Source organism: Ornithorhynchus anatinus, chromosome X5, assembly GCF_004115215.2.
Source record: "Ornithorhynchus anatinus isolate Pmale09 chromosome X5, mOrnAna1.pri.v4, whole genome shotgun sequence".
NCBI classification, from domain to species: Eukaryota; Metazoa; Chordata; class Mammalia; order Monotremata; family Ornithorhynchidae; genus Ornithorhynchus; species Ornithorhynchus anatinus.
In genome coordinates, this window is record NC_041753.1 from 9,965,888 (window position 1) to 9,989,933 (window position 24,046).

A 24,046-nucleotide genomic window follows, 5' to 3' on the forward strand; every position below is an offset into this window, starting at 1 on the left:
CTGTAATGTCACACATCACCTCACTAACCCTGAAAAGTCCACCTAAAATTGAATGGCAAGTGGCAACTTTGCAAGGCAAGGTGGATAGAAAAAGTATAACAGCTGTCTGATGTTTCTCAAATTCCATCACTTGAGGGATATGGAGTAATAAACCCATTTAGGTTTCCCCTGATGGCACTCTAACCTTTGCATTACTGAAGTAAATTAGAAGATGCTAGTGAGAAATGTAGTCCTGGCCACCTTCTCCCTGTCTCCGACTTGGATTGGGTTCCTGGGAAAATTAACACTGTTCATGGTGTATGTCTGCATCTTCATTTCTCAGTCCTAGCAAAAGAAGTTGTGGACATGATCCTCACATACCTGACTGTGACCAACTCAGTGACATTCCTCACACAGGGTGTCCCTGTGGTGATGTTTTTCTATGGAATAGAATATAGTCTGGGTGACTTGGGTTGCCAGATTTTTATCTGCTTCAAGAATGTGACCCAGCATCTTACCATGAGCATCACGTCTCTTCAGGATGTTCCAGGGCGTCACCATCAGTCCCAGGACACCTGCTGGGCCCAACTCAGATGTCGGGCCCCCAGTGAGTCCTTCTCTCCTTCCTCTTCTTCTGGACTCTCCACCTCTTCATGTATACTAATCTGTGGGCCACGAGGTAGGCCCTGTCCTGTTTCATCTCTTCTGTGTGGCATACAGGAGGATACACCAAGAAACATAGAAATCAATGACAGATTTTTCTTCTGATTTTCAGGAAACTATTCAAACTCAATAATAGTAGTAGTGGTCATAACATTTATTAAGTGCCTTAATGCTTGCAACTACTCTCTTTGAGATATATTCATTCATTCATTCAATAGTATTTACTGAGCACTTACTATGTGCAGAGCACTGTACTAGCTCTTGGAATGTACAATTTGGCAACAGATGGAGACAATCCTTGCCCACTGCCGGGTTTACAATCTAATTGGGGGAGTCAGACAGACAAAAACAATAGCAATAAATAGAATCAAGTGGATGCAACACCTCATTAACAAAATAAATAGGGTAATAAAAATGTATACAAATGAGCAAATGAGCACAGTCCTGGGGGAGGGGAAGGAAGAGGGGGAGGAGCAGAGGGAAAGGGGGGAAAGGGGGCTTAGCTGAGGGGAGGTGAAGGGAGGGCAGAGAGGCAGCAGAGGGAGCAGAGGGAAAAGGTGAAGCTCAGTTTGGGAAGGCCTCTTGGAGGAGGTGAGCACTCAGTAGGGCGCTGAAGAGGGGAAGAGAGTTAGTTTGGCGGAGGTGAGGAGGGATGGCATTCCAGGATAGCGGGAGGGCATGGGCCAGGGGTCGACGGTGGGATAGGTAAGAACGGGGGACGGTGAGGAGGTGGTCAGCAGAGGAGCAGAGCGTGTGGGGTGGGCAGTAGAAAGAGAGAAGGGAGGAGAGGGAGGAGGGGGCAAGGTGATGGAGAGCCTTGAAGCCTAGAGTGAGAAGTTTTTGTTTTGTGCGGAGGTTGATAGGCAACCACTGGAGGTTTGTAAGGCGGGGGGTGACATGTCCAGAGTGTTTCTGCAGGAAAATGATCTGGGCAGCGGAATGAAGAATAGACTGGAGCGGGGAGAGACAGGAGGAAGAGAGATCAGAGAGAAGGCTGCCACAAAAATCCAGCCGGGATATTATTAGAGCTTGTACCAGCACGATAGCCATTTGGACGGAGAGGAAAGGGCGGATCTTCACGATATTGCAAAAGTAAGACTGGCAGGCTCTGGTGACGGATTGGATGTGTGGGCTGAAGGAGAGAGCTGAGTCAAGGATGACACCAAGGGTGAGGGCTTGAGAGACGGGAAAGATGGTCGTACCATCCATAGTGACAGGGAAGTCAGGAAGAGGACAGGGTTTGGGAGGGAAGATAAGGAGCTCAGTTTTGGACATGTTGAATTTTAGGTGGGGGGCAGACATCCAGGTGGAGATGTCCTGGAGGCAGGAGGAGATACGAGCCTGAAGGGAGGGGGAGACAATAATAATAATAATAATAATAATAATGTTGGTATTTGTTAAGCGCTTTCTATGTGCAGAGCACTGTTCTAAGCGCTGGGGTAGACACAGGGGAATCAGGTTGTCCCACGTGGGGCTCACAGTCTTAATCCCCATTTTACAGATGAGGTAACTGAGGCACAGAGAAGTGAAGTAACTTGCCCACAGTCACACAGCTGACAAGTGGCAGAGCTGGGATTCGAACTCATGACCTCTGACTCCAAAGCCCATGCTCTTTCCACTGAGCCACGCTGCGGCAGAGATGTAGATTTGTAGAGAACAGGGGCAGAGATGTAGTTTTGTGTGTCATCTGCATAGAGATGATAGTTGAAGCCGTGGGAGCAAATGAGTTCACCAAGGAAGTGAGTGTAAATGGAGAACAGAAGAGGGCCAAGAACTGACCCTTGAGGAACCCCTACAGTTAGAGGATGGGAGGGGGAGGAGGAGCCTGCAAAGGAGCCCAAGAATGAATGGCCAGAAAGATAAGAAGAGAACCAGGAGAGGACAGAGTCTGTGAAGCCAAGGTGAAATAAGGTGTGGAGGAGAAGGGAATGGTCGCCAGTGTCAAAGGCAGCTGAGATGTCGAGGAGGATTAGAATAGAGTAGGAGCCATTGGATTTGGCAAGAAGGAGGTCATGGGTGAGCTTTGAGAGAGCAGTCTCAGTAGAGTGGAGGGGACGGAAGCCAGATTGGAGGAGGTCCAGGAGAGAATTGGAGTTAAGGAATTATAGGCAGAGAATGTAGACAACTCGTTCTAGGAACTTGGAAAGGAAGGGTAGGATGGAGATAGAGCGATCGATAACTGGAAGGGGAAGTGGGGTCGAGAGAGGGTTTTTTTAGGATGGGGGAGACATGCTCCTAAACAGTCCTGAAAACCTCAGGGACTAGCCATTCCTCAGGCCAGAGCTGGCAGAATGGCAGAGAGAAGGCTAAGCTGCATAGCCTAGTGGAAAAAAACACAGGCCTGGGAGTCAGAGGAACTGGATTCTAATCCCCAACTCTGCCAGTTGCCTGCTTGGTGACCTTGGGGAAGTATTTTTAATTCTCTCTGCCTCAGTTTTTTCATATGTGAAATGGGGATTAAAGAACTGTATTCCCTCTCCTTTATTCCATGAGCCTCAGTGTGGGACAGGGACTGTGTCCAACTTTGTAGCTACTCCAGTGCTTGGCACATGGTAAGCACTTAATAAATACCATCATTAAAATTATGTCTGGCTTTAGGCATTGGTAGAACATTTGATATCCCTTCTCTTATAATGAGAGATGAGACCAGTAATTAAACCCTCTTTAATCTTTACTCAGAAACTCATATTTGACATCTATTTCATTCCTTGGTTAATTCAGTGTTCAAAATAACTTAGAGGATGATTTGCCACAGGGAAAAAGATGTGTTCCTTTTTGGAGATTTCTGTGACTCCTAGTCCAGGCAGTGTCACAGCCACAGCAAGTGACACAGTAATGACAGATCTGTGGGGAGGTGAGCTTGCCCCATCCTGTCCTTATAACTGCTGCCCTTGCTGGGCCCTTTCAGCCTTAGTGAAACACAAGGTCATCATGGAGCATCAAAGTGGAAGCAGGGACCAGCCCAAGTGAGTATGTCCTTCTTTGTCAATCTGTGTATGGGTAGGGGATTCTGAAAGTGAGAGAGAGTGTGTGTTGTTCAGGCTCCCAGATTCTGAATCTAGAAGTGCTTTTATGTTGGGAAAGGAAATCAAATGGAGTTTGTGTTTGTGTTTCCAGCTGAATCCTCAGTATTTCTGCACTGGAAGGATGTTGAAAAGGGATCATTCTTTCATTCATTAATTAATTAATTCATTAGTATTTATTGAGCGCTTAGTATCTGCAGAGCACTGTACTTAGCACTTGGAATGTACAATTCGGCAATAGAGACAATCCCTGCCCAGTGATGGGCTTACAGTCTAATCGGGTGAGACAGACGGCAGAGCAAAACAGAACGAAACAAAAACAAGACAACATTATCACGATAAGTAGAATCAAGGGGATGTACACCTCATTAACAAAATAAATAGGGTAATAAATAAAATATACAAATGAGCACAGTGCAGAGGAGAGAGGAAGGGAGGAGGGGGAGGAGCAGATGGTGGAGGGGGAGCTGAGGGCAAAGAGGGGAGCTCAGTCTGGGAAGGTCTCTCGGAGGAGGTGAACTCTCAGTAAGGTTTTGAAGAGGGGAAGAGAGTTAGTTTGGTGGAGGTGAGGAGGGAGGTCATTCCAGGATAGCGGTAGGACATGGGCCAGGGCTCGACGACGGGATAGGCATGAACGGGGGACAGTGAGGAGGTGAGTGGCAGAGGAGCAGAGTGTACGGGGTGGGCAGTACAAAGAAAGGGAGGTGAGGTAGGAGGGGGCAAGGTGATGGAGAGCTTTGAAGCCAAGAGTAAGGAGCTTTTGTTTTGTGCGGAGGTTGATAGGCAAACACTGGAGGTTTTTAAGAAGGGGAGTGACATGCCCAGAGCATTTCTGTAGGAAGTTGATCCCGGCAGTGGAATGAAGACTAGACTGCAGTGGGGAGAGACAGGAGGAAGGGAGATCAGAGAAAGGCTGAGACAATAATCCAGGTAGGATATTATTAGAGCTTGTACCAACACGATAGCCTTTTGGATGGAGAGGAAAGGGCGGATCTTGGCTATACTGTAAAGGTGAGACCGGCAGGTGGTGGTGACAGATTGGATGTGTGGGGTGAATGAGAGAGCTGAGTCAAGGATGACACCAAGGTTGCGGGCCTGTGAGACGGTAAAGATGGTCTTGCCGTCCATAGTGACAGGGAAGTGAGGGAGAGGATAGGGTTTGGGAGGGAAGATAAGGAGCTCAGTTTGAGAAATCATCATTATAATAGTCACAAAGATAACTATAGTTAAGTGCTTGGTAGGTGCCAAGCAATGTACTAAGCACTGGGATAGATAATAATAATAATAATAATGTTGGTATTTGTTAAGCGCTTACTATGTGCCGAGCACTGTTCTAAGCGCTGGGGTAGACATAGGGGAATCAGGTTGTCCCACGTGGGGCTCACAGTCTTAATCCCCATTTTACAGATGAGGGAACTGAGGCACAGAGAAGTTAAGTGACTTGCCCACAGTCACACAGCCGACAAGTGGCAGAGCTGGGATTCGAACTCATGAGCCCTGACTCCAAAGCCCATGCTCTTTCCACTGAGCCACGCTGCTTCTCCAGCGTAGATGTAAGATTAATCAGGTCAGACATAGTCTCTTTCCTGCCTTGTGCTCACAGTCTAAGGGGGAGGGAGAACAAATATTTAAACCCCCAAACCCCATTTTATAAGTAAGGAAACTGAGGAAGAGAGTAGTTAAGGGACTTCCCCAAATCGCACAGCAGGCTAGAGACAGCTCCAAGTTTAGAAGCCAGGTCTTCCAATTCCCAGGCACGTGGTTGTTCCACTCAGGCATGTTATTTCAATATCTCTGAAGTCAGTACCGTACAAAGCTGGATTCAGGCATATGGCAGCTCTGATCTGGAAATGAGATGCCAGTACTGTCATAGGTGGGTCATCCCTATGTTCACCATGCTGTATGTTTTACCCTGGTCATCCAGTGTGGCAATGATGTCATTCAGAAGTCCATCTGAGTCCCCCCGCCCCCAAGCCCAGGAACCTGGAGTGTTTTTTCTCAGGGGAACTCTGTTCCCTTCCCTCCTTTCTCCAGTAATTATAATGGTATTTCTTAAGCACTTACTATGTGCTAAGCACCGATCTGAGCGCTGGAATAGATATAAATTAATCAGGTGGGACACAGACCCTGCTCCACGTGGGGCTCACACTCTTAATCCAAATTTTACAGAAGAGGTAACTGAGGCCCAGAGAGGAGAAGTGATTTGCCCATGATCTCACAGCAGATAAGTGGCGGAGGCGGGATTAGAACGCATGACCTTTTGACTCCCAGGCCCAGGCTCTATTAACTAAGCCACGACACTCTCAGTTCTTAGTTAACACAGGAGCCCCCTCCAACTTGAGTGTGCTATGCTTCCCTGAAGGCCCTCAAATAATAGCAATGATAACTGTAGTATTTGTTTTTGCCTATTATGTGCCAAACACTCTGCAAAGTGCTGGGGGTAGACCCAAAGCAGACAGAGTTCTCATTCCACATAGGGCAAAAAAAATAGTATTTATTGAGCGCTTACTATGTGCAGAGCACTGTACTAAGCGCTTGGAATCAACAAGTCAGCAACAGATAGAGACGGTCCCTGCCGTTTGACGGGCTTACAGTCTAATCGGGGGAGACGGACAGACAAGAACAATGGCAATAAATAGAGTCAAGGGGAAGAACATCTCGTAAAAACAATGGCAACTAAATAGAATCAAGGCAATGTACAATTCATTAACAAAATAAATAGGGTAATGGAAATATATATAGTTGAGCGGATGAGTACAGTGCTGTGGGGATGGGAAGGGAGAGGTAGAGGAGCAGAGGGAAATGGGGGGAAAAGAGGGTTTAGCTGCGGAGAGGTAAAGGGGGGGTGGCAGAGGGAGTAGAGGGAGAAGAGGAGCTCAGTCTGGGAAGGCCTCTTGGAGGAGGTGAGTTTTAAGTAGGGTTTTGAAGAGGGGAAGAGAATCAGTTTGGCGGAGGTGAGGAGGGAGGGTGTTCCAGGACCGCGGGAGGACGTGGCCCAGGTGTCGACGGCGGGAAAGGCGAGACCGAGGGACGGTGAGGAGGTGGGCGGTAGAGGAGCGGAGCATGTGGGGTGGGTGGTAGAAAGAGAGAAGGGAGGAGAGGTAGGAAGGGGCAAGTTGATGGAGAGCCTTGAAGCCTAGAGTGAGGAGTTTTTGTTTGGAGCGGAGGTTGATAGGCAACCACTGGAGTTGTTTAAGAAGGGGAGTGACATGCCCAGATCGTTTCTGCGGGAAGATGAGCCGGGCAGCGGAGTGAAGAATAGACTGGAGTGGGGCGAGAGAGGAGGTAGGGAGGTCAGAGAGAAGGCTGACACAGTAGTCTAGCCGGGATATAACGAGAGCCTGTAGCAGTAAGGTAGCCGTTTGAGTGGAGAGGAAAGGACGGATCTTGGCAATATTGTAGAGGTGAAACCGGCAGGTCTTGGTAACGGATAGGATGTGTGGGGTGAACGAGAGAGACGAGTCAAGGATGACACCGAGATTGCGGGCCCGAGAGATGGGAAGGATGGTCGTGCCATCCACGGTGATAGAGAAGTCGGGGAGAGGACCGGGTTTGGGAGGGAAGATGAGGAGCTCAGTCTTGCTCATGTTGAGTTTTAGGTGGCGGGCCGACATCCAGGTGGAGATGTCCCGGAGGCAGGAGGAGATGCAAGCCTGAAGGGAGGGGGAGAGGACAGGGGCGGAGATGTAGATCTGCATGTCATCTGCGTAGAGATGGTAGTCAAAGCCGTGAGAGCGAATGAGTTCACCGAGGGAGTGAGTGTAAATGGAGAACAGAAGAGGGCCAAGAACTGACCCTTGAGGAACTCCAACAGTTAAAGGATGGGAGGGGGAGGAGGCACCAGCGAAGGAGACCGAGAATGACCGGCCAGAGAGGTAAGAGGAGAAACAGGAGAGGACGGAGTCCGTGAAGCCGAGGTGAGATAAGGTATGGAGGAGGAGGGGATGGTCGACAGTGTCAAAGGCAGCAGAGAGGTCAAGGAGGATTAGAATGGAGTAGGAGCCATTGGATTTGGCAAGAAGGAGGTCATGGGTGACCTTAGAGAGAGCAGTCTCGGTAGAGTGGAGGGGACGGAAGCCAGATTGGAGGGGGTCTAGGAGATAATGGGAGTTAAGGAATTCTAAGCATCGATTGTAGACGACTCATTCTAGGATTTTGGAAAGGAAGGGTAGTAGGGAGATAGGGCAATAACTGGAGGGGGAAGTGGGGTCAAGAGCAGGTTTTTTTTAGGATGGGGGAAACGTGGGCATGTTTGAAGGCAGCGGGGAAGGAGCCATTGGAAATTGAGTGGTTAAAAATAGAAGTTAAGGAAGGGAGGAGGGCAGGGGCGAGGGCACATAGTCTAAGAAAGAGAACAGGTTCTTAGAGAAAAGGTAACTGATCACAGATATAGTTAATTACTTGCCCAAAGTCATATAGCAGACAAGTGGCAGAATCAGGATTAGAACTCAAATCCCCAATTTCCCAGGCCTGGGCTATTCCCACTAGGTCAAGCTGCCTCCCCTTCTTGTTCCTAAGGTGGCTCCCTCACTCACATTAATGTTTGATGACAGGCCTCATACTACAATAACTGTTGTACTTGAAAGCACCTATTGTGTGTCAAGCACTGTACTTAGTCCGGGGGAAATTACTATCCAATTATACACAGTCATTGTCCCACATAAGGCTAAGAGTCTAAGGGAGAAGAAGGAGGTATTTAATTCCCAATTTACAGGAGTGGCACAGCGAAGCTAAGTGACTTGTCTAAAGTTACTTGGCAGGCAAGGGGCAGAGCTGGGATTAGAAAATCCAGGTCTACTGTGTACCAGTCCTGTGTTCTTTCCACTAGGCCAAATGGCTTTCCTAAACATACCACAGTCTCTCCATGGGAGTGAGCTATACGCATTCAGTCTTGCTTATATCCCACAATGTTTCCTAGGCCTAGAAATTTGCAGTTTTTCACTGGTTTTCAAAGGATTCTGAAAAATATTTCTCTGTCCCGGACTCTTTCCAAAGCAAAAACAAAAACCGCGGGGGCAGCGGGGGAAAAAGGGGAGTAGAGACAATCTGGATGTGAACAGAAGAGTGCTGGAGTCTAGAAACATTCACACACTGGAGTTTGGGGTGGAAGGGAGAGATGGGTTTTTCTCCCCATTTGAGGAGTCCGGGTGGCGATGGGCATGGAGAAACAGCAGTCCTGCCTCCCAACCCATCACATAGCAAGGACAGTGTGGCTGGGACAGGAAGGATACTGATCTACTGAGAAGCAGCGTGGCTCAGTGGACAGAGCCCGGGCTTTGGAGTCAGAAGTCGTGAGTTCGAATCCCAGCTCTGCCACTTGTCAGTTCTGTGACTGTGGGCAAGTCACTTAACTTCTCTGTGCCTCAGTTACCTCATCTGTAAAATGGGGATTAAGACTGTGAGCCCCACGTGGGACAACCAGATTCCCCTGTGTCTACCCCCAGTGCTTAGAACAGTGCTCTGCACATAGTAAGCGCTTAACAAATACCAACATTATTATTATCTTCATTTTTTCAGAAACATTATCTCCATCTTTTGGTCTCCGTGTCTCACTGTGACCCAATTATCATCTAGGAATGGGGTTTTTAATAAAGCTTCTGCTGAGATGCAACTGCACCAACTCCAAACCTCTCCCACAGCAGAGACAGTAGGCATGGGGATGGGGAAGGGTGAATTTTCTCTCCATTTGTAATAAAGTTTTAAGAAAGTTTCAGATCCTATAGGCAAAGACCAACCCCCACCCGCCCCTCACACCCACAGCTACTTGTAAGTGTGGCCTCTGGAATCCCCGCTCCATTACAGGTAAACTACCTTTCATCCTTGACCTTTTCCTTTCCCGCTCTCTCCTCCTCCTCCTTTATTACGGAGACCTGGCTCACTCCTGAAGACACGGTCTCCACCGCTGCTCTCTCCAGCGGAGGCCTCTCCTTCTCCCATTCCCCCAGCCTCACCGGAAAGGGAGGAGGTATCGGCCTCCTTCTCTCACCCCGATGCCGCTTCCGCACTATCCCTCCCCCTCAACTTTCATTCATTCATTCATTCAATAGTATTTATTGAGCGCTTACTATGTGCAGAGCACTGTACTAAGCACTTGGAATGAACAAGTCGGCAACAGATAGAGACAGTCCCTGCCGTTTGACAGGCTTACAGTCTAATCGGGGGAGACAGACAGACAAGAACGATGGCAATAAATAGAGTCAAGGGGAAGAACATCTCGTAAAAACAATGGCAACTAAATAGAATCAAGGAGATGTACATTTCATTAACAAAATAAATAGGGTAATGAAAATATATACAGTTGAGCAGACGAGTACAGTGCTGAGGGGATGGGAAGGGAGAGGGGGAGGAGCAGAGGGAAATGGGGGGAAAAGAGGGTTAAGCTGTGGAGAGGTGAAGGGGGGTAGTAGAGGGAGTAGAGGGAGAAGGGGAGCTCAGTCTGGGACGGCCTCTTGGAGGAGGTGAGTTTTAAGTAGGGTTTTGAAGAGGGGAAGAGAATTAGTTTGGCGGAGGTGAGAAGGGAGGGCATTCCAGGACGGCGGGAGGACGTGGCCCAGGGATCGACGGCGGGATAGGCGAGACCGAGGGACGGTGAGGAGGTGGGCGGCAGAGGAGCGTGCGGGGTGGGCATCCTTCCCCTCCTTTGAAGCCCATATCATTCGCCTCTACCACCCCCTCCAGATACTTGTAGCCATCATCTACCGCCCTCCTGGTCCCACTACCGAATTCTTCAACCACCTTGACCCCTTTCTCACCTTCCTTTTCTCTATCTCTCTGCCCACTCTGATCCTCAGAGACTTCAACATCCACACTACTCCTCTGTCTCCCGCCTGCTATCTGCCTCCTCGACTCTGCCAACCTTCTGCTCCACCACACTTTGCCCACTCACCAACTTGGTCACACCCTTGATCTTGTCATTTCCTACCGCTGCACTATCTCCTCCATCACCAACTCTGAAATCCCTCTCTCAGACCATAACATTCTCACCTGCCTCCTCTCTCACACTCTCTCCCCCTGCAAATCTGTACTACTCCCCCACAGAGACCTCCGTTCTCTTGATCCCATCCATCTCTCCAAAATCATCTCTCCCCACCTTACCCCCCGTCCTCTCTTCCCACTCTCGATGATCAGGTTACTGGTCTAAACTCCACCTTCTCTACTCATCTCAACTCACTCATCTCCCTTTCCCTCCACCACTCTTACTCCAATAACCCACAGCCCTGGGTTACTGCCTCTGTCCGCCTCCTACACTCTTATGCTCGAGCTGCTGAGCGCTGCTGGCGAAGGTCCAAGCACCAAGCCAACCTTATCCATTTCAGATTTATCCTTTCCTGCCTTAACTCTGCCCTCTCTTCTGCCAGGCAAAACTACTATTCTTCCCTCATTGACGCCCATGCCCAACACCTCCGCCAATTGTTCCAGACCTTTAATTCTCTCCTCAGGCCCACTGTTCCTCCCCCTCCCCCATCCCTCACCCCCAACGATCTGGCCATCTACTTCATCACGAAAATTAACACAATCAGGTCTGAGCTCCCCAGAGTCACTCCTCCCCCTTCTGCCTTCCCCCCGCCAACCCTCTCCCCTACTTTCCCATCTTTCTCTGCAGTATCCTCAAAGGAGATCTCCTCCCTCCTCGCAAGTGTCACCCCCTACACCTGTGCTTTGGACCCCATTCCCACTCCCATATATTATAAAGATATGAATCGACTTTATAAAATATACAACAGTTCCCCTTAATCCTAATTGTTTTTCACCAGTCTCCAATTGCCCTTTTCATTAGCATTCACTCTGATTTCTCCCTAAAAAAAATGAATTTAATTTTTACCCTCAATTTTTAAAAATAGTGACTCTTTTTCTCTTCACTCCTAAAAAATGCCTTTTTTTTTAAAGTTTTCTTTCCATCTTCTGACTCCCCAAACTTTTGTCTACATCCTAGCTTTCTCAGTCTAGAGCTCCCTTAGTTCCTGCTTTCTTGGGCCATCACCCTCCAAACAGCTATCTTTGAAAAGGGGCTCACCTGTTGTAATCCAAAGAATAAAGTTTTGGGTCCCATCGCTAACTGTCCTGTAAAACTGGGGCACATTCAATGGATAGGTATGTTGGGCAGCCAAGTAAAATCTGTCCTTTGAATCAAGACTCAGTTTACCCACTAGGGACCAATAACAATAACAAATTCCTTACCTCAATCATTTTATCTTTTATTCAAGTTCTTATTTAGATTTTAAAGTGCTCCATTTTTTCAGGTTAGTAATAGTTGAACTGCAATTTTGCTATTCTGCTTCTATTTTAATTGACTTATACTGATTGGATTTTATACTTCAGGTTACTATTTCTGGCATTCAAATTCACAGGTTATGTTTCTCGTCCTTTGTCTATTGTCAGATGTGCTACTCTTCATTTGACTTGTTTGTATATGTGACTGTTTCAGTTCCTGTATTTCTCTCGCCATCGCAACAATGTATGAGGAATATATCAATTACCTTCACTGTTAGTGACTGTTATAAGATTTTTAAGGATTAAATTATTTTTCCATTCTCATTCTGTTTTTATTTTCTTCGTTGATGAACCTTAAGCAAATGCTGATTATCATCTAACCTATAAGCTTTGGTGTTCTTATTTCCCTTTAATAGTATATACAATTGGCCACTTGCCAGCTGTGTGACTTTGGGCAAGTCACTTAACTTCTCAGTGCCTCAGTTCCCTCATCTGTAAAATGGGGATTAAGACTGTGAGCCCCACGTGGGACAACCTGATTCCCCTGTGTCTACCCCAGCGCTTAGAACAGTGCTCGGCACATAGTAAGCGCTTAACAAATACCAACATTATTATTATTATTATTATTATTATTAATAATTGGTAAACTCTGATATATTTTAAGATTCAAGTCTAATTCATTTAGCTCCAGAGTTCTTTTGGCAGGTCCACCTTAATTTCACCAAACCTTGTATTATTCTTCTTGATGGAATGCACTAGTGACCACAAGTGCTGCCTTTACTTCATTTCAATATCACTATTTAACTTGTGCCTATGGCGCAGAGAATGTGATACTGAGGGCGGAGGGATCAAACCACAAAAAACATCAATTGAGATCCCTCCTCTTTTAAGAGTTTACAATCTAACCCTTTAGGGCTTATTTCTAGAAAGGTTTCAGATGTTTCGTATTCTATCTATGATGTTACATAGAACTTGAGTTTCCTGATATCACTGACTCCTTCTAGTCTCAGATAGAATAGAATCAGGGAGGGATTTATCATTTTGCAACCTCTTCCTGCCTCTCCCCACTCGAGTCCATACTTCACTCTGCTGCCTGGATCATCGTTCTACAGAAAAGTTCAGCACGTGTCACCCCCCCCCCCCACCCAAATCAAAAATCTCCAGTGGTTGCCTATCCACCTCCATATCAAACAAAAACTCCTCACCTTTGGCTTTAAAGCACTCCATCACCTCATCCCCCTCCTACCTCGCCTCTCTTCTCTCCTTCTACAAACCAGCCCACACACTTTGCTCCTCTGGTACTAATTTTCTCACTGTGCCTTGATCTTGCCTGCCTCACAGCTGACCCCTGGCCCACATCCTACCTCTGGCCTGGAACACTCTCCTTCTTCAAATAGGCCAATTACTCTCTCCTACTTCAAAGCCTTACTGAAGGCTCGTCTCTTCCAAGAGGCCTTCCCAGACTAAGCCCCAATTTTCCTCAACTACCACTCCCTTCTGTGTCACCCTGACTTGCTCCCTTGGCTCTTCCCCCCTCTCCCCACCCCAAATCACTTACGTATATATCTGTAGTTTTATTCATTCATATAGATGTCTGTTTATTTGTATTGGTAGACTGTGAGCCCGTTGTGGGCAGAGATTGTCATTCTTTTTTGCTGTATTGTACTTTCCCAAGCGCTTAGTACAGTGCTCTGCACACAGTAAGCACTTCATAAATACAATTGAATGAATTAATTCATGAACCATTGGTGCTATTACCAATGAACCATTATTTATTAGCTGAATTTCTTAAAATAGAGATGAAATTGCTATTTATGATGCAAATGTACATAATACATTTTGCATGTCTTTCTCCTTCATCAAATTTACTTTCCCAAGTGTTCTGCGTAACAGTAAATGTTCAATAAATACCACTCATTTATAGATTGCCAACCCCTGGTGGGCATGGACCATCTGTGTTGCTCTGTTGTTCTCTCCTAAGTGTTCAGAATAGTGCAGCGCTCAGTTCAATCTTTAGTTTCCTGGAGGTGAACAATTAATCCAGTGGAAGCATTGCTTTTAAAATTTATTTGGCAAATTGCCATGCTTTCAGCAAAGAAATTGAAGTTGTATGTGATTCATGAGAGTAATTCAATTTTTTTAATAATGGTATTGGTTGAACAATTACTATGTGCCAGGCACTCTACTGAGCGCTGGGTAGTACAAGATAATCATGTCCCACTTGAGGCTCACAGTCTTAATCCCCATTTCACAGATGAAGTAGCTGAGGCACAGTGAATTTAAATGACTTGCCCAAAGTCACGTGGCAGACAAGCGGCAGAACTGGCATTAGAACCCAGATCCTTTTGACTCCCAGGTCCCTCCTCTATCCATTAGGCTGTGCTGCACACATTCTCCTGTTACTTTCTTTAGCTAATTTTCTATTCTGAACTCCACTCAACCTTATCTGTTTTTCACTCATTGCAAAAAATAAAAAGGTTTTTTGTCACACATTTGCAGACTGCATCACTATTGAGTTGAGCTCACTTCCGGGTCACTTTTGCCAAGAAAAATTCCTGTCAGGTTGTGTATTCCAGTGTATTCATATATTTTGGGAAGCATTAAATTTATTCTGTCAGAAATATCTCTTGACCCTAAAAACCACTAGCCACAAGGAGCACTAGAAGAAAAAAAATGCACTTACTTGATTTTACTGACAGAAAATCCTCCCTTGCTTTGTTTCTGAAAAACTGTTATCCCACACTTAGTTCTGTAGCTATACACTGGGGTCTTGTAGGGTCTGTCAGCAAAGCTGCCACTGATTAGAGCCATTAACTCTAAAACTGCTTTGTTATATTATCTTTTGGAATATTACCATCATCCAAAGTTCCTCCTTTTGATTTCAGTTACTCAAGGGGAGAATTCCCTTCATTTTTAGAACTTCTATGTTGAGATGCCAGTCATCTGTGTTCATATCTGACAGTCAGGTAATCTTCAGGTAATCTGACCCCTGCTCAGTGCCTGTACCTTGTTGGTCATTATAGGTGCTAATCCATCAACCTGTGGTATTCTTTTGTGTGTGTTTATTATATGCAGATCACTGCACTAAATGCTTAGGATAGTAAAATACAGGAGAGTTGATTGAAATAATCCCTGACTCCGAGGATCTTGCAATCGAATGGTGGAGATAGATATAAAAATTAATTTCATTAGGAGAGGCAGCAGACTATAAGGATAGTCACATTTTTATTTTCAGGAACGAGGTTACCTCCATCACACCTCCAGCTGCCAGATATGGTGGTCTGGACATGACATCAGAGTGCATTAGGACCTGAGGGGGGAATGTAAAGACTGTAGAACCAGTGGGGTCCCATGGGATCCTCCCATAATTACATAAAAATCAGCATAATTTAGTCAAACGATAAGCCATCATCCTGTTGCTTCACCTGGTCACTACTTCTTATTTATTGTTCATTGTGGTGCACAGCAGCCACTGTCCTGAAGACGATGTCAAAATGGCTTGAGATGTTCTCCAGTAAAAGTCCAGGTCATTTCCAGTCCTTTGAAGGGTTGGATGACCCCTGCTGGCATAAAGGTAAATGCAAGTTGGCTTACCAAACAGCACTCCTTTTTCTGGAAAGAGTGGCTGCTGATCTGACCTCACTGCACCAAGCTAATATTCATGACATAGACAATCCCCAGAACCCATTCTACAGTGGACTGGGGTCCTGTTACGCTGCCTGGTGTGGTTGGTAGAAAATATCTAATCACAGTCTTATGGTTCTCACATTCCAGCATTTGCAAACAGAGCAACAGTAAACCATTTGGTGGTTTCCTTCAGTGGAGCTCTGACCTCTGCAGTTCTGAGGAAAACTAGAAAATGCTTGGGAGATATGGCCTTAATAACATGCTCTATCACTCAGTTGGAATTGGGCTCCTGGGGAATTTAACATTGCTCACAGTCTACATCCAAATCTTCATTTCTCAGTCCCAGCAGAAGTCCACAGATGTAATCCTCACACAGCTGACAGTGATCAACTCAGTAACATTCCTCTCCCAAGGGGTCCCAGTAATGATGTTCCTCCTTGATATGGAGAATAGTCTCGGTAACGTGGGGTGTCAGATCCTGGGCTACACCAGGAGAGTGTTCCGGAGTCTTACCAGCTGCACCACGTGTCTCCTGAGCATATTCCAGGCTGTCACTATCAATCCCAGCACCTCCCGCTGGGCCAGACTCAAATACCGAGCCCCCAAGTGCATCCTCCCTTCCTTCCTCTTCTTCTGATCCTTCACCTCTTCTTGTATGCTAATCTGTGGAAAACCATTGTAGCCAACAAAAACATCTATCTCACAATTAGAAAGCATAATCTAAAATACTGTTCCAGTGTATTCTGGCTGAGTTATTTAACTGATGTTGCATTTCTAAGTGTTATTACCTTCAGAGATATCTTCTTTGTGTTCCTCATGACCTGGGCCAGCATCTACATGGTGATTGTGTTGCACCAACACCACAAAAAAGTCCAGCACATCCACAGCACCAATCTCTCCCCCAAATTATCTGCAGAGACCAGAGCCACTCAGACCATCCTGCTCCTGGTCATTTTTTTTTTGTTTCCATGGACTGGATCAACACCAGTATCACACTGTCTTTAAATTTTATAGAGGAAGATGTAAAGCTGACTGACACCGTAGTATATCTGATTATATGTTACCTTCCCTCTGCCCGTGGTTGCTGATTGGCAGTGACCCCCGGTTCCCAAGGCCCATTGTTTCCTCAGGTAGGTGAGGGACCTCCTTTCTTGGATGCCCCACCTCCTTCCCAAACTTCACATCGAAAAATCAGACCACTCATCTTCCCTTCTAGATCTTCTCCTCTTAACCTTTCTAACTTAGTTAATAATAACACTAGAATCCTCATTACAGAAATTCTCAACTTGTGTCATCATTTAATTCCAGATTGTAAGCTCGCTATGGGCAGGGAATGTGTCTGCTCATTCTGTTTTAACGCACTCTCTCAAGCACTTAGTTCAGTGCTCTGCACATAGTAAGTGCTCACTAAATACCACTGATTAACTGACTCCTTGTTCTGCTTCAACTTTCATGTTCCATATACAGCATGTCTTACTGATTCTTCCTCCTGGATCCTCTCCACCTGCAGAGCTACCATTCTGGTACCATCGCCAGTCATATTGCTTCTAGACCATTGTATAGGCCTCCCCAGTAGAAAACCTGCCTCTTGCCTCTCCTTTTTCCTATGTATGACTTCACTGGGCTGATCAATCTCCAGAAGTATCTTCTAACTGTGTCTTGATCTCACCTGTCCCGCTGTCGACCTTGACCCACATCATACTTCTGGCCTGGAATGTCCTCCCTCCTCATATCTGCCAAACAATCACTTCCCCACTTCAAAGCCCTATTGAAGGCTCACCTCCTCTAAGAGGCCTTGCCAGACTAAGCCCCCCTTTTCCTCAGCACCTCCTCCCTTCCGCGTCACCATGACTTGCTCCTTTTGCTCTTCCCCCCCATCATCGCCCCACAACACTTATGTATATATGTATATATCTATAATTCTATTTCTTTCTACTGATGCCTGTTTACTTGTTTTGATGTGTATATATCTATAATTCTATTCATTTGTATTGATGCCTGCCTACTTATTTTGATGTCTGTAAGCCCAGTGTGGGTAGGGATTTTCTCTCTTTATTGCTGAATTGTACTTTCAAATCACTTAGCACAGTGCTCAGGACACAGTAAGTGCTCAATAAATACGATTGAATGAATGAATGAATTCAGCCCATGTCTTTCCTCTCTCCAGAGCCTTCCACTGGCTCTCTTCCATCTGTATCTACTCACTTCAATTGCTATTCCCCAGGTCACTCTCTTTGTTCCTACGAAGCCAATCTTCTAACTGTACCTGGATTTCAATTATCTCACCTCTGTCTCCTCCCATCCCCAAATCTAAATCTCCAGTTCTCATCTTTCTCCCTTTTTGCAGTCTCACATTTCCTCCTGCCTTTAAGACATCTCTACTTGAATATCCCTAGAATCAGTGTAATATGAGATCTGAACTTTGCTCCTGAACAGTCCTGAAAACCTCAGGGACTAACCATTCCTCAGGCCAGAGCTGGCAGAATGGCAGAGAGAAGGCTAAACTGCATAGCCTAGTGGAAAAAAACACCGGCCTGGGAATCAGAGGAACTGGATTCTAATCCCTAATTCTGCCAGTTGCCTGCTGGGTGACCTTGGAGAAGTCGTTTTAATTCTCTGTACCTCAATTTTTTCATATGTGAAATGAGGATTAAAGAACTGTTCTCCCTCCCTTTCATTCCATGAGCCTCCATGTGGGACAGGGACTGTGTCCAACCTTGTAGCTACCCCAGTGCTTGGCACATGGTAAGCACTTAATAAATACCATCTATGTAATTATGTCTGGCTTTTGGTATTGGTAGAACACTTATCTCTCCTCTTATACTGAGAGATAAGACCATTAATTAAGGCCACTTTAACCTTTATTCAGAAACTCATGCATGACATCTAATTCATTCCTTGGTTAATTCAGTGTTCAAAATACTTAGAGGATGATTTGCCACAGGGAAAGAGATGTGTTTCTCTTTGGATATTTCTGAGATTCCCAGTCCAGGCAGTGTCACAGCCACAGCAATTGACACAGTAATGACAGATCTGTAGGGAGGTGAGCTTGCCCCACCCTGTCCCTATAATTGCTGCCCTTGCTGGACCCTTTCAGCTTTAGAGAAACACAAGGTCATCATGGGGCATCAAAGTGGAAGCTAGGACCAGCCCAAGTGAGTTTGTCCTTCTTTGTCAATCTGTGTATGGGTAGGGGATTCTGAAAGAAAGAGAGAGTGTGTTGTTCAGGCTCCCAGACACTGAATCTAGATTCATTCAATAGTATTTATTGAGCATTTACTATGTGCAGAGCAATGTACTAAGCACTTTGAGTGTACAATTCAGCAACAGACAATCCCTGCCCAATAACAGGCTCACAAGTTATTTCAGTATCTCTGAAGTCAGTACCGTACAAGGCTGGATTCAGGCATATGGGCACTCTGATCTGGAAACAAGGAGCCAGCCCCCTCATAGGTTTGCCATCTCTATGCTCACCATGATGTATGTTTTACCATGCTCATCCAGTGTGACAATGATGTCATTCAGAAGTCCATCTGAGTCCCCCCAAGACCAAGAACCTGGAGTGTTTTTTCTCAGTGGAACTCCACTGGACCCAAAGCAGACAGATTTCTCATTCCACATAGGGTGCATAGTCTAAGAAAGAGAACAGGTTCTTAGAGAACAGGAAACTGATCACAGGCATAGTTAATTACTTGCCCAAAGTCACATAGCAGACAAGTGGCAGAGTCAGGATTAGAACTCAAATCCCCAATTTCCCAGGCCTGGGCTATTCCCATTAGGTCAAGCTGCCTCCCGTCCTTGTTCCTAAGGTGGCTCCCTCACTCACATTAATGTTTGTTGACAGTCCTCATACTGCAATAACTGTGGTACTTGAAATCACCTACTGTGTGTCAAGCACTGTACTTAGTCCTGGGGAAATTACAATCCAATCAGACACAGTCCATGTCCCACACAGGGCTAAGCGTCTAAGGCTGAAGAAGAAACAGGTATTTAATTCCCAATTCACAGGTGTGGCACAGAGAAGTTAAGTGACTTGTCCAAAGTTACCTGGTAGGCAAGTGGCAGAGCCGGGATTAGAAAATCCAGGTCTACTGAGTACCAGTCTTGTGCTCTTTCCACTAGGCCATACGGCTTCCGTAAACTGAGCTATACTCATTCTGTCTTGCTTAGATCTTAGCCCTAGAAATTTGCAGTTTATCATTGGATTTCAAAAGATGCTGAAATATATTTTTTTAGTCCTGGGCTCTTTTCAAAGCAGAAACAAAAAATGCAGCGGCAGAGGGGGAAGGAGGGGAGTAGAGACAATCTGGACCTGAATAGAAGGGTATCGAAGTCTAGAACCACTCACACACTGGAGTTTGGGGTGGCAGAGAGAGATGGGTTTTTCTCCCCGCTTGAGGAGCCGGGGGGGCAATGGGCATGGAGAAACAGCAGCCCCGGGTCCCAACCCATCACATAGCAAGGACAGCGAGGCTGGGACAGGAAGGGTACTGATCTTCATTTTTTCAGAAAAATTATCTCCATCTCTTGATCTCTGTGTCTCACTGTGACCAAACTATCATCTAGAAATGGAGATTTTAATAAAGCTTCTGATGAGATGCAACTGCACCAACTCCAAACCTCTCCCACAGCAGAGACAGTAGGGACGGGGATGGGGAAGGGTGAATTTTCTCTCCATTTGTAATAAAGTTTTAAGAAAGTTTCAGATCCCGTAGGCAAAGACCAATCAGATAATGTGGCTCACGTTAGGGTAACCAATGAGAAACCATATCTTCTAACCATAATGAAAATTAAACCCTTCAACTGAGTGGAGGAAGATCATATAGGGGTGTCAGGGAGGTTATAATCCAATCATATGTAGTTGGCTGTCTGCAGCTCTGTAGTGTACTCCCATCAAGGGTGATTCTGGGAAACCAATGAATAAAGTAAAAAAATGGAAATGTCCATACGTATGGGATGGTTTCAGATATTCTCCATTAAACTCCATGTCCTTTCCAGGCAGGTGAAATAATAATAATAATAATGATGATGATGGTATTTAAGTGCTTATTATGTGCCAAGCACTGTTCATAGCACTGGGGTAGATACAGGGTTATCAGGTTGTCCCATGTGGGGCTCAGTTTTAATCCCCATTTTGCAGATGAGATCACTGAGGCACAGAGGCGTTAAGTGACTTACCAAAAGTCACTAACAAGCAGTAGAGCCGGGATCAGAACCCCCATCCTCTGACTCCCAAGCCCAAGCTGTTTCCTCTAAACCACAGTGCTTCTCTTAAGGTTGCACTACCCCAGCTGGCATAAGGGTGCTTGCAAACTGGATTACCAGAGAATACCCTTTTATCAGGAAAGAGTTACTGGTGGCCTAGCCCTAATCCATCGCACACCATCGATGATCCCCACTACATCTTCTCCAGTGGATCAGTATCCTTCAGTACCTCCTAGAACAATGGGGAGAAATGTCTAACAATAGTTTTATGTTTCCCACCTGCCAGCCTTTCAGGATGTAGCAACAACTGACACTTTGGGAGTTACCCTCAAAGGTGCTCTGACCTTTGCAGTTCTGAAGAAACCAAGAAAATGTTGTTAAGTGATGTTGTCTTGGCCACTTTCTCCCTCTCTCAGGCTGTAATTGGACTCCTGGGGAATGTAACACTTTTCACAGTATACATCTGCATCTTCATTTATTGGCCTCTGCGGTGGAGGTCCATGGATCTGATCCTAACACAGCTGACAGTCATCAACTCGGTGACACTTCTCACCCGGGGTCCCAGTGTTGATGTTCTTCTTTCACATGGAGAATAGTCTCAGTAATGTTGGGTGTCAGAACCTGGTCTACACCAGGAAAGTGACTCGGGCTCTTACTATTTGCACCATGTGTCTTCTAAGCATGTTCCAGGGCATTACTATCATTCTGAGCACCGCCCACTGAGCCCGACTCAAATACCGGGCCCTCACGTGCATCCTCCTTTCCTTCCTCTTCTGGATCCTCCATTTCTTGCATCCTAATCTGTGGAAAACCACGGTAACCAACAAAAACATCAATCTCACAGTTAGTGAGTATAATGTATAACCCCTTCAACTGAGTGGAGGAAGATCAGATAGGGGTGTCAGGGAGGTTGTAATCCAATCATATGTAGTTAGGCTGTCGTGTTTGATTCTATATATCTTGATTCTATATTTATTGCTATTGTTTTAATGAGATGTTCATCCCCTTGATTCTATTTATTGCTATTGTTTTTGTCTGTCTCCCCCGATTAGACTGTAAGCCCGTCAGTGGGCAGGGACCATCTCTATCTGTTGCTGATTTGTACATTCCAAGTGCTTAGTACACATAGTAAGCGCTCAATAAATACTATTGAATGAATGAATAATGTGAAATACTGTACCAGTGTATTCTGGTTAAGTTATTTATCTGATGTTGTATTTCTAAGTGTTATTACCTCCCGACATATCTTCTTTGTGCTTCTCATGACCTGGGCTAGTGGCTACATGGTGATTGTGTTGCATCAACACCACAAGCAAGTCCAGCACATCCATAACCCCAGCCTCTCCCCCAGATCCTCCGCAGAGAGCAGAGCTACCCAGACCATCCTGCTCTTGGTCACCTGCTTTTTGTCCATATACTGGATCACACTCTTTTTCAGTTATGTGGAGGAAAACGTTCAGCTGAATCATGCTCTTGCCTACCTGGGTGCCTGTTACTCCTCCCTCTGCCCATGGGTGCTGATTGGCAGTGATCCCTGGGTCCCCAAACCCCACTCCTTCCTCAGGAAGGTTACGGTTTCATCCCCACCACCTGCTCTCACTTACAGACAACAGAGCAGCTCCTAATCCTGTCACCTCTCCATGTGGGGAACAGGACTATCTACCCAACTCCTCCACCCCTCAGCCAAGCCGGTATTTGGTGACTTCTAGCAAAGTGGCATTTTATGCCTTTGTAAGGGAGAAAAAAATATTCTGCCCATAATTTCAACTGCTGGAGCTGTGGTTTGGAGCTCCCTCTCTGCTTCTCTTATAATCATTTTGGTATTTGTTAAGTGCTTACGTTGTGCAAAATCCCATACGAAGCATTGGGATACACATATACACATCACTCACTCACCGACTTAGACTCACACTTGAACCCATAATCTCTAATCACTGTAGTAACTCAACCTTCACCATCCCTGAAATTTCTCTATCCATCCTGCTTTCTCTCTCACACACCCACTCCCCGCAGATCTGTCCTGTTCCCCCATAGAGACTCCTGATCTTTACAGTCTCTCCAGTTTTCTAAGGTCATCATGCCCCATTTGGTCTCTACACCTAAACTCTTGATGCACAAATTGACTCCCTTAACACTGCTCTTGCCATTGAACTCAACTCCTTTGTTCCCCATCCCTCCACCAATCTCTACCACTAACCGACAACCCTGGATCACCTCCTAAATCTGCTTCCTCTGCTCTTGTGCAATACCTGTGATGAACTGTTGGTGGAAATCCAGACACCAGGCAATCCTTTTCCATCTTATATTCATCCTCACCTACATTAGGTCTGTCCTCTCCGCCATCTGGGAACATGATTTCTCCATCCTTATTGACTCCCATGCCCATTGCCTGCAGCTGTTTCAGACATTTAACTCCCTCCTCAAACCCCTCATTGCTCCTTCCTCCTATCCCTTGCCCCTAATGATCTGGCCACCTACGTTATTAGTAAAATTGAAACCATTTGGCATGCTCTCCCTAAAATCTCCCCTGCTCCTTCCAACGCCCGTCTTCCTTTCATTTGTACTCTCCCATCTCTTCAAGCAATATCTTCAGAGGAGCTCTTCCATATCCTCAAAAATCTAGCCCCTCCACCTGTGCCTATGACCCTATTCCTTCACGCTTTATCAAAACACTTGCTACCTCCCTTCTTCCCTCTCTGACCACCAGCTTCAACTGTTCATTTTCCAGTGACTTCTTCTCCATTGCTTTCAAACATGGTCATTCATGTCCTAAAAACATCCTCCCCTGACCCATGACTCCCTTTAGTTAGTACTCCATCTCTCTCTTATCATTCCTCTCCAACCTCCTGGGTGAGTTGTCTATGCCTGCTGCCTACATGTAACATCCTAAAATTAACTATATGATGTCCTGGTTTCAGCCTCCTTCAGCCCTTGGAAACTGCCATCTCTAAGGTCATCAATGCCATCCTTCTTGCCAAATCCAATGGCCGCTACTCCATCCTAATCCTGCTCAACCTCTCAGCTGCCTTCAACACTGTGGTCCACTCCCTTCTCCTTGAAGCATTATCTAATTGGGTTTCACTGTCATTGTCCTCTCCTGGTTCTCCTCCTATCTCTCTGACAACTCTTTCTCTCTGTTCCCTCTAACTGTGGGAGTTCCTTAAGGTTCTATACTGGCTTTCCTTCAATTATCCATCTACACCTACTTACTGTCTTAGAAAACTCATTTGCTACCATAGCTTCAACTGTCATCTCTATGAAGATGATTTTCAAATTTCTCTCTCCAGCCCTGAACTCTCTCCTTCTCTGCAATCTTGTATATTCTCCTGCCTTCAATA

At 45.9% G+C, this 24,046-nt stretch overlaps 1 protein-coding gene and 2 pseudogenes across 1 annotated transcript; all 3 read left to right on the forward strand.

The window, feature by feature from the left end:
* ORNANAV1R-PS3534 (vomeronasal 1 receptor ornAnaV1R-ps3534 pseudogene) lies at positions 212 to 656 on the forward strand (annotated as a pseudogene).
* On the forward strand, positions 212 to 18,647 carry LOC114808107 (vomeronasal type-1 receptor 3-like). Its single transcript, XM_029055589.1, is given in 7 exon segments — positions 212 to 321; positions 3,288 to 3,291; positions 15,844 to 16,135; positions 16,138 to 16,457; positions 16,460 to 16,562; positions 16,565 to 16,633; positions 18,601 to 18,647. Coding segments are annotated over 7 exon segments (945 nt in total).
* ORNANAV1R-PS3755 (vomeronasal 1 receptor ornAnaV1R-ps3755 pseudogene) lies at positions 21,881 to 22,306 on the forward strand (annotated as a pseudogene).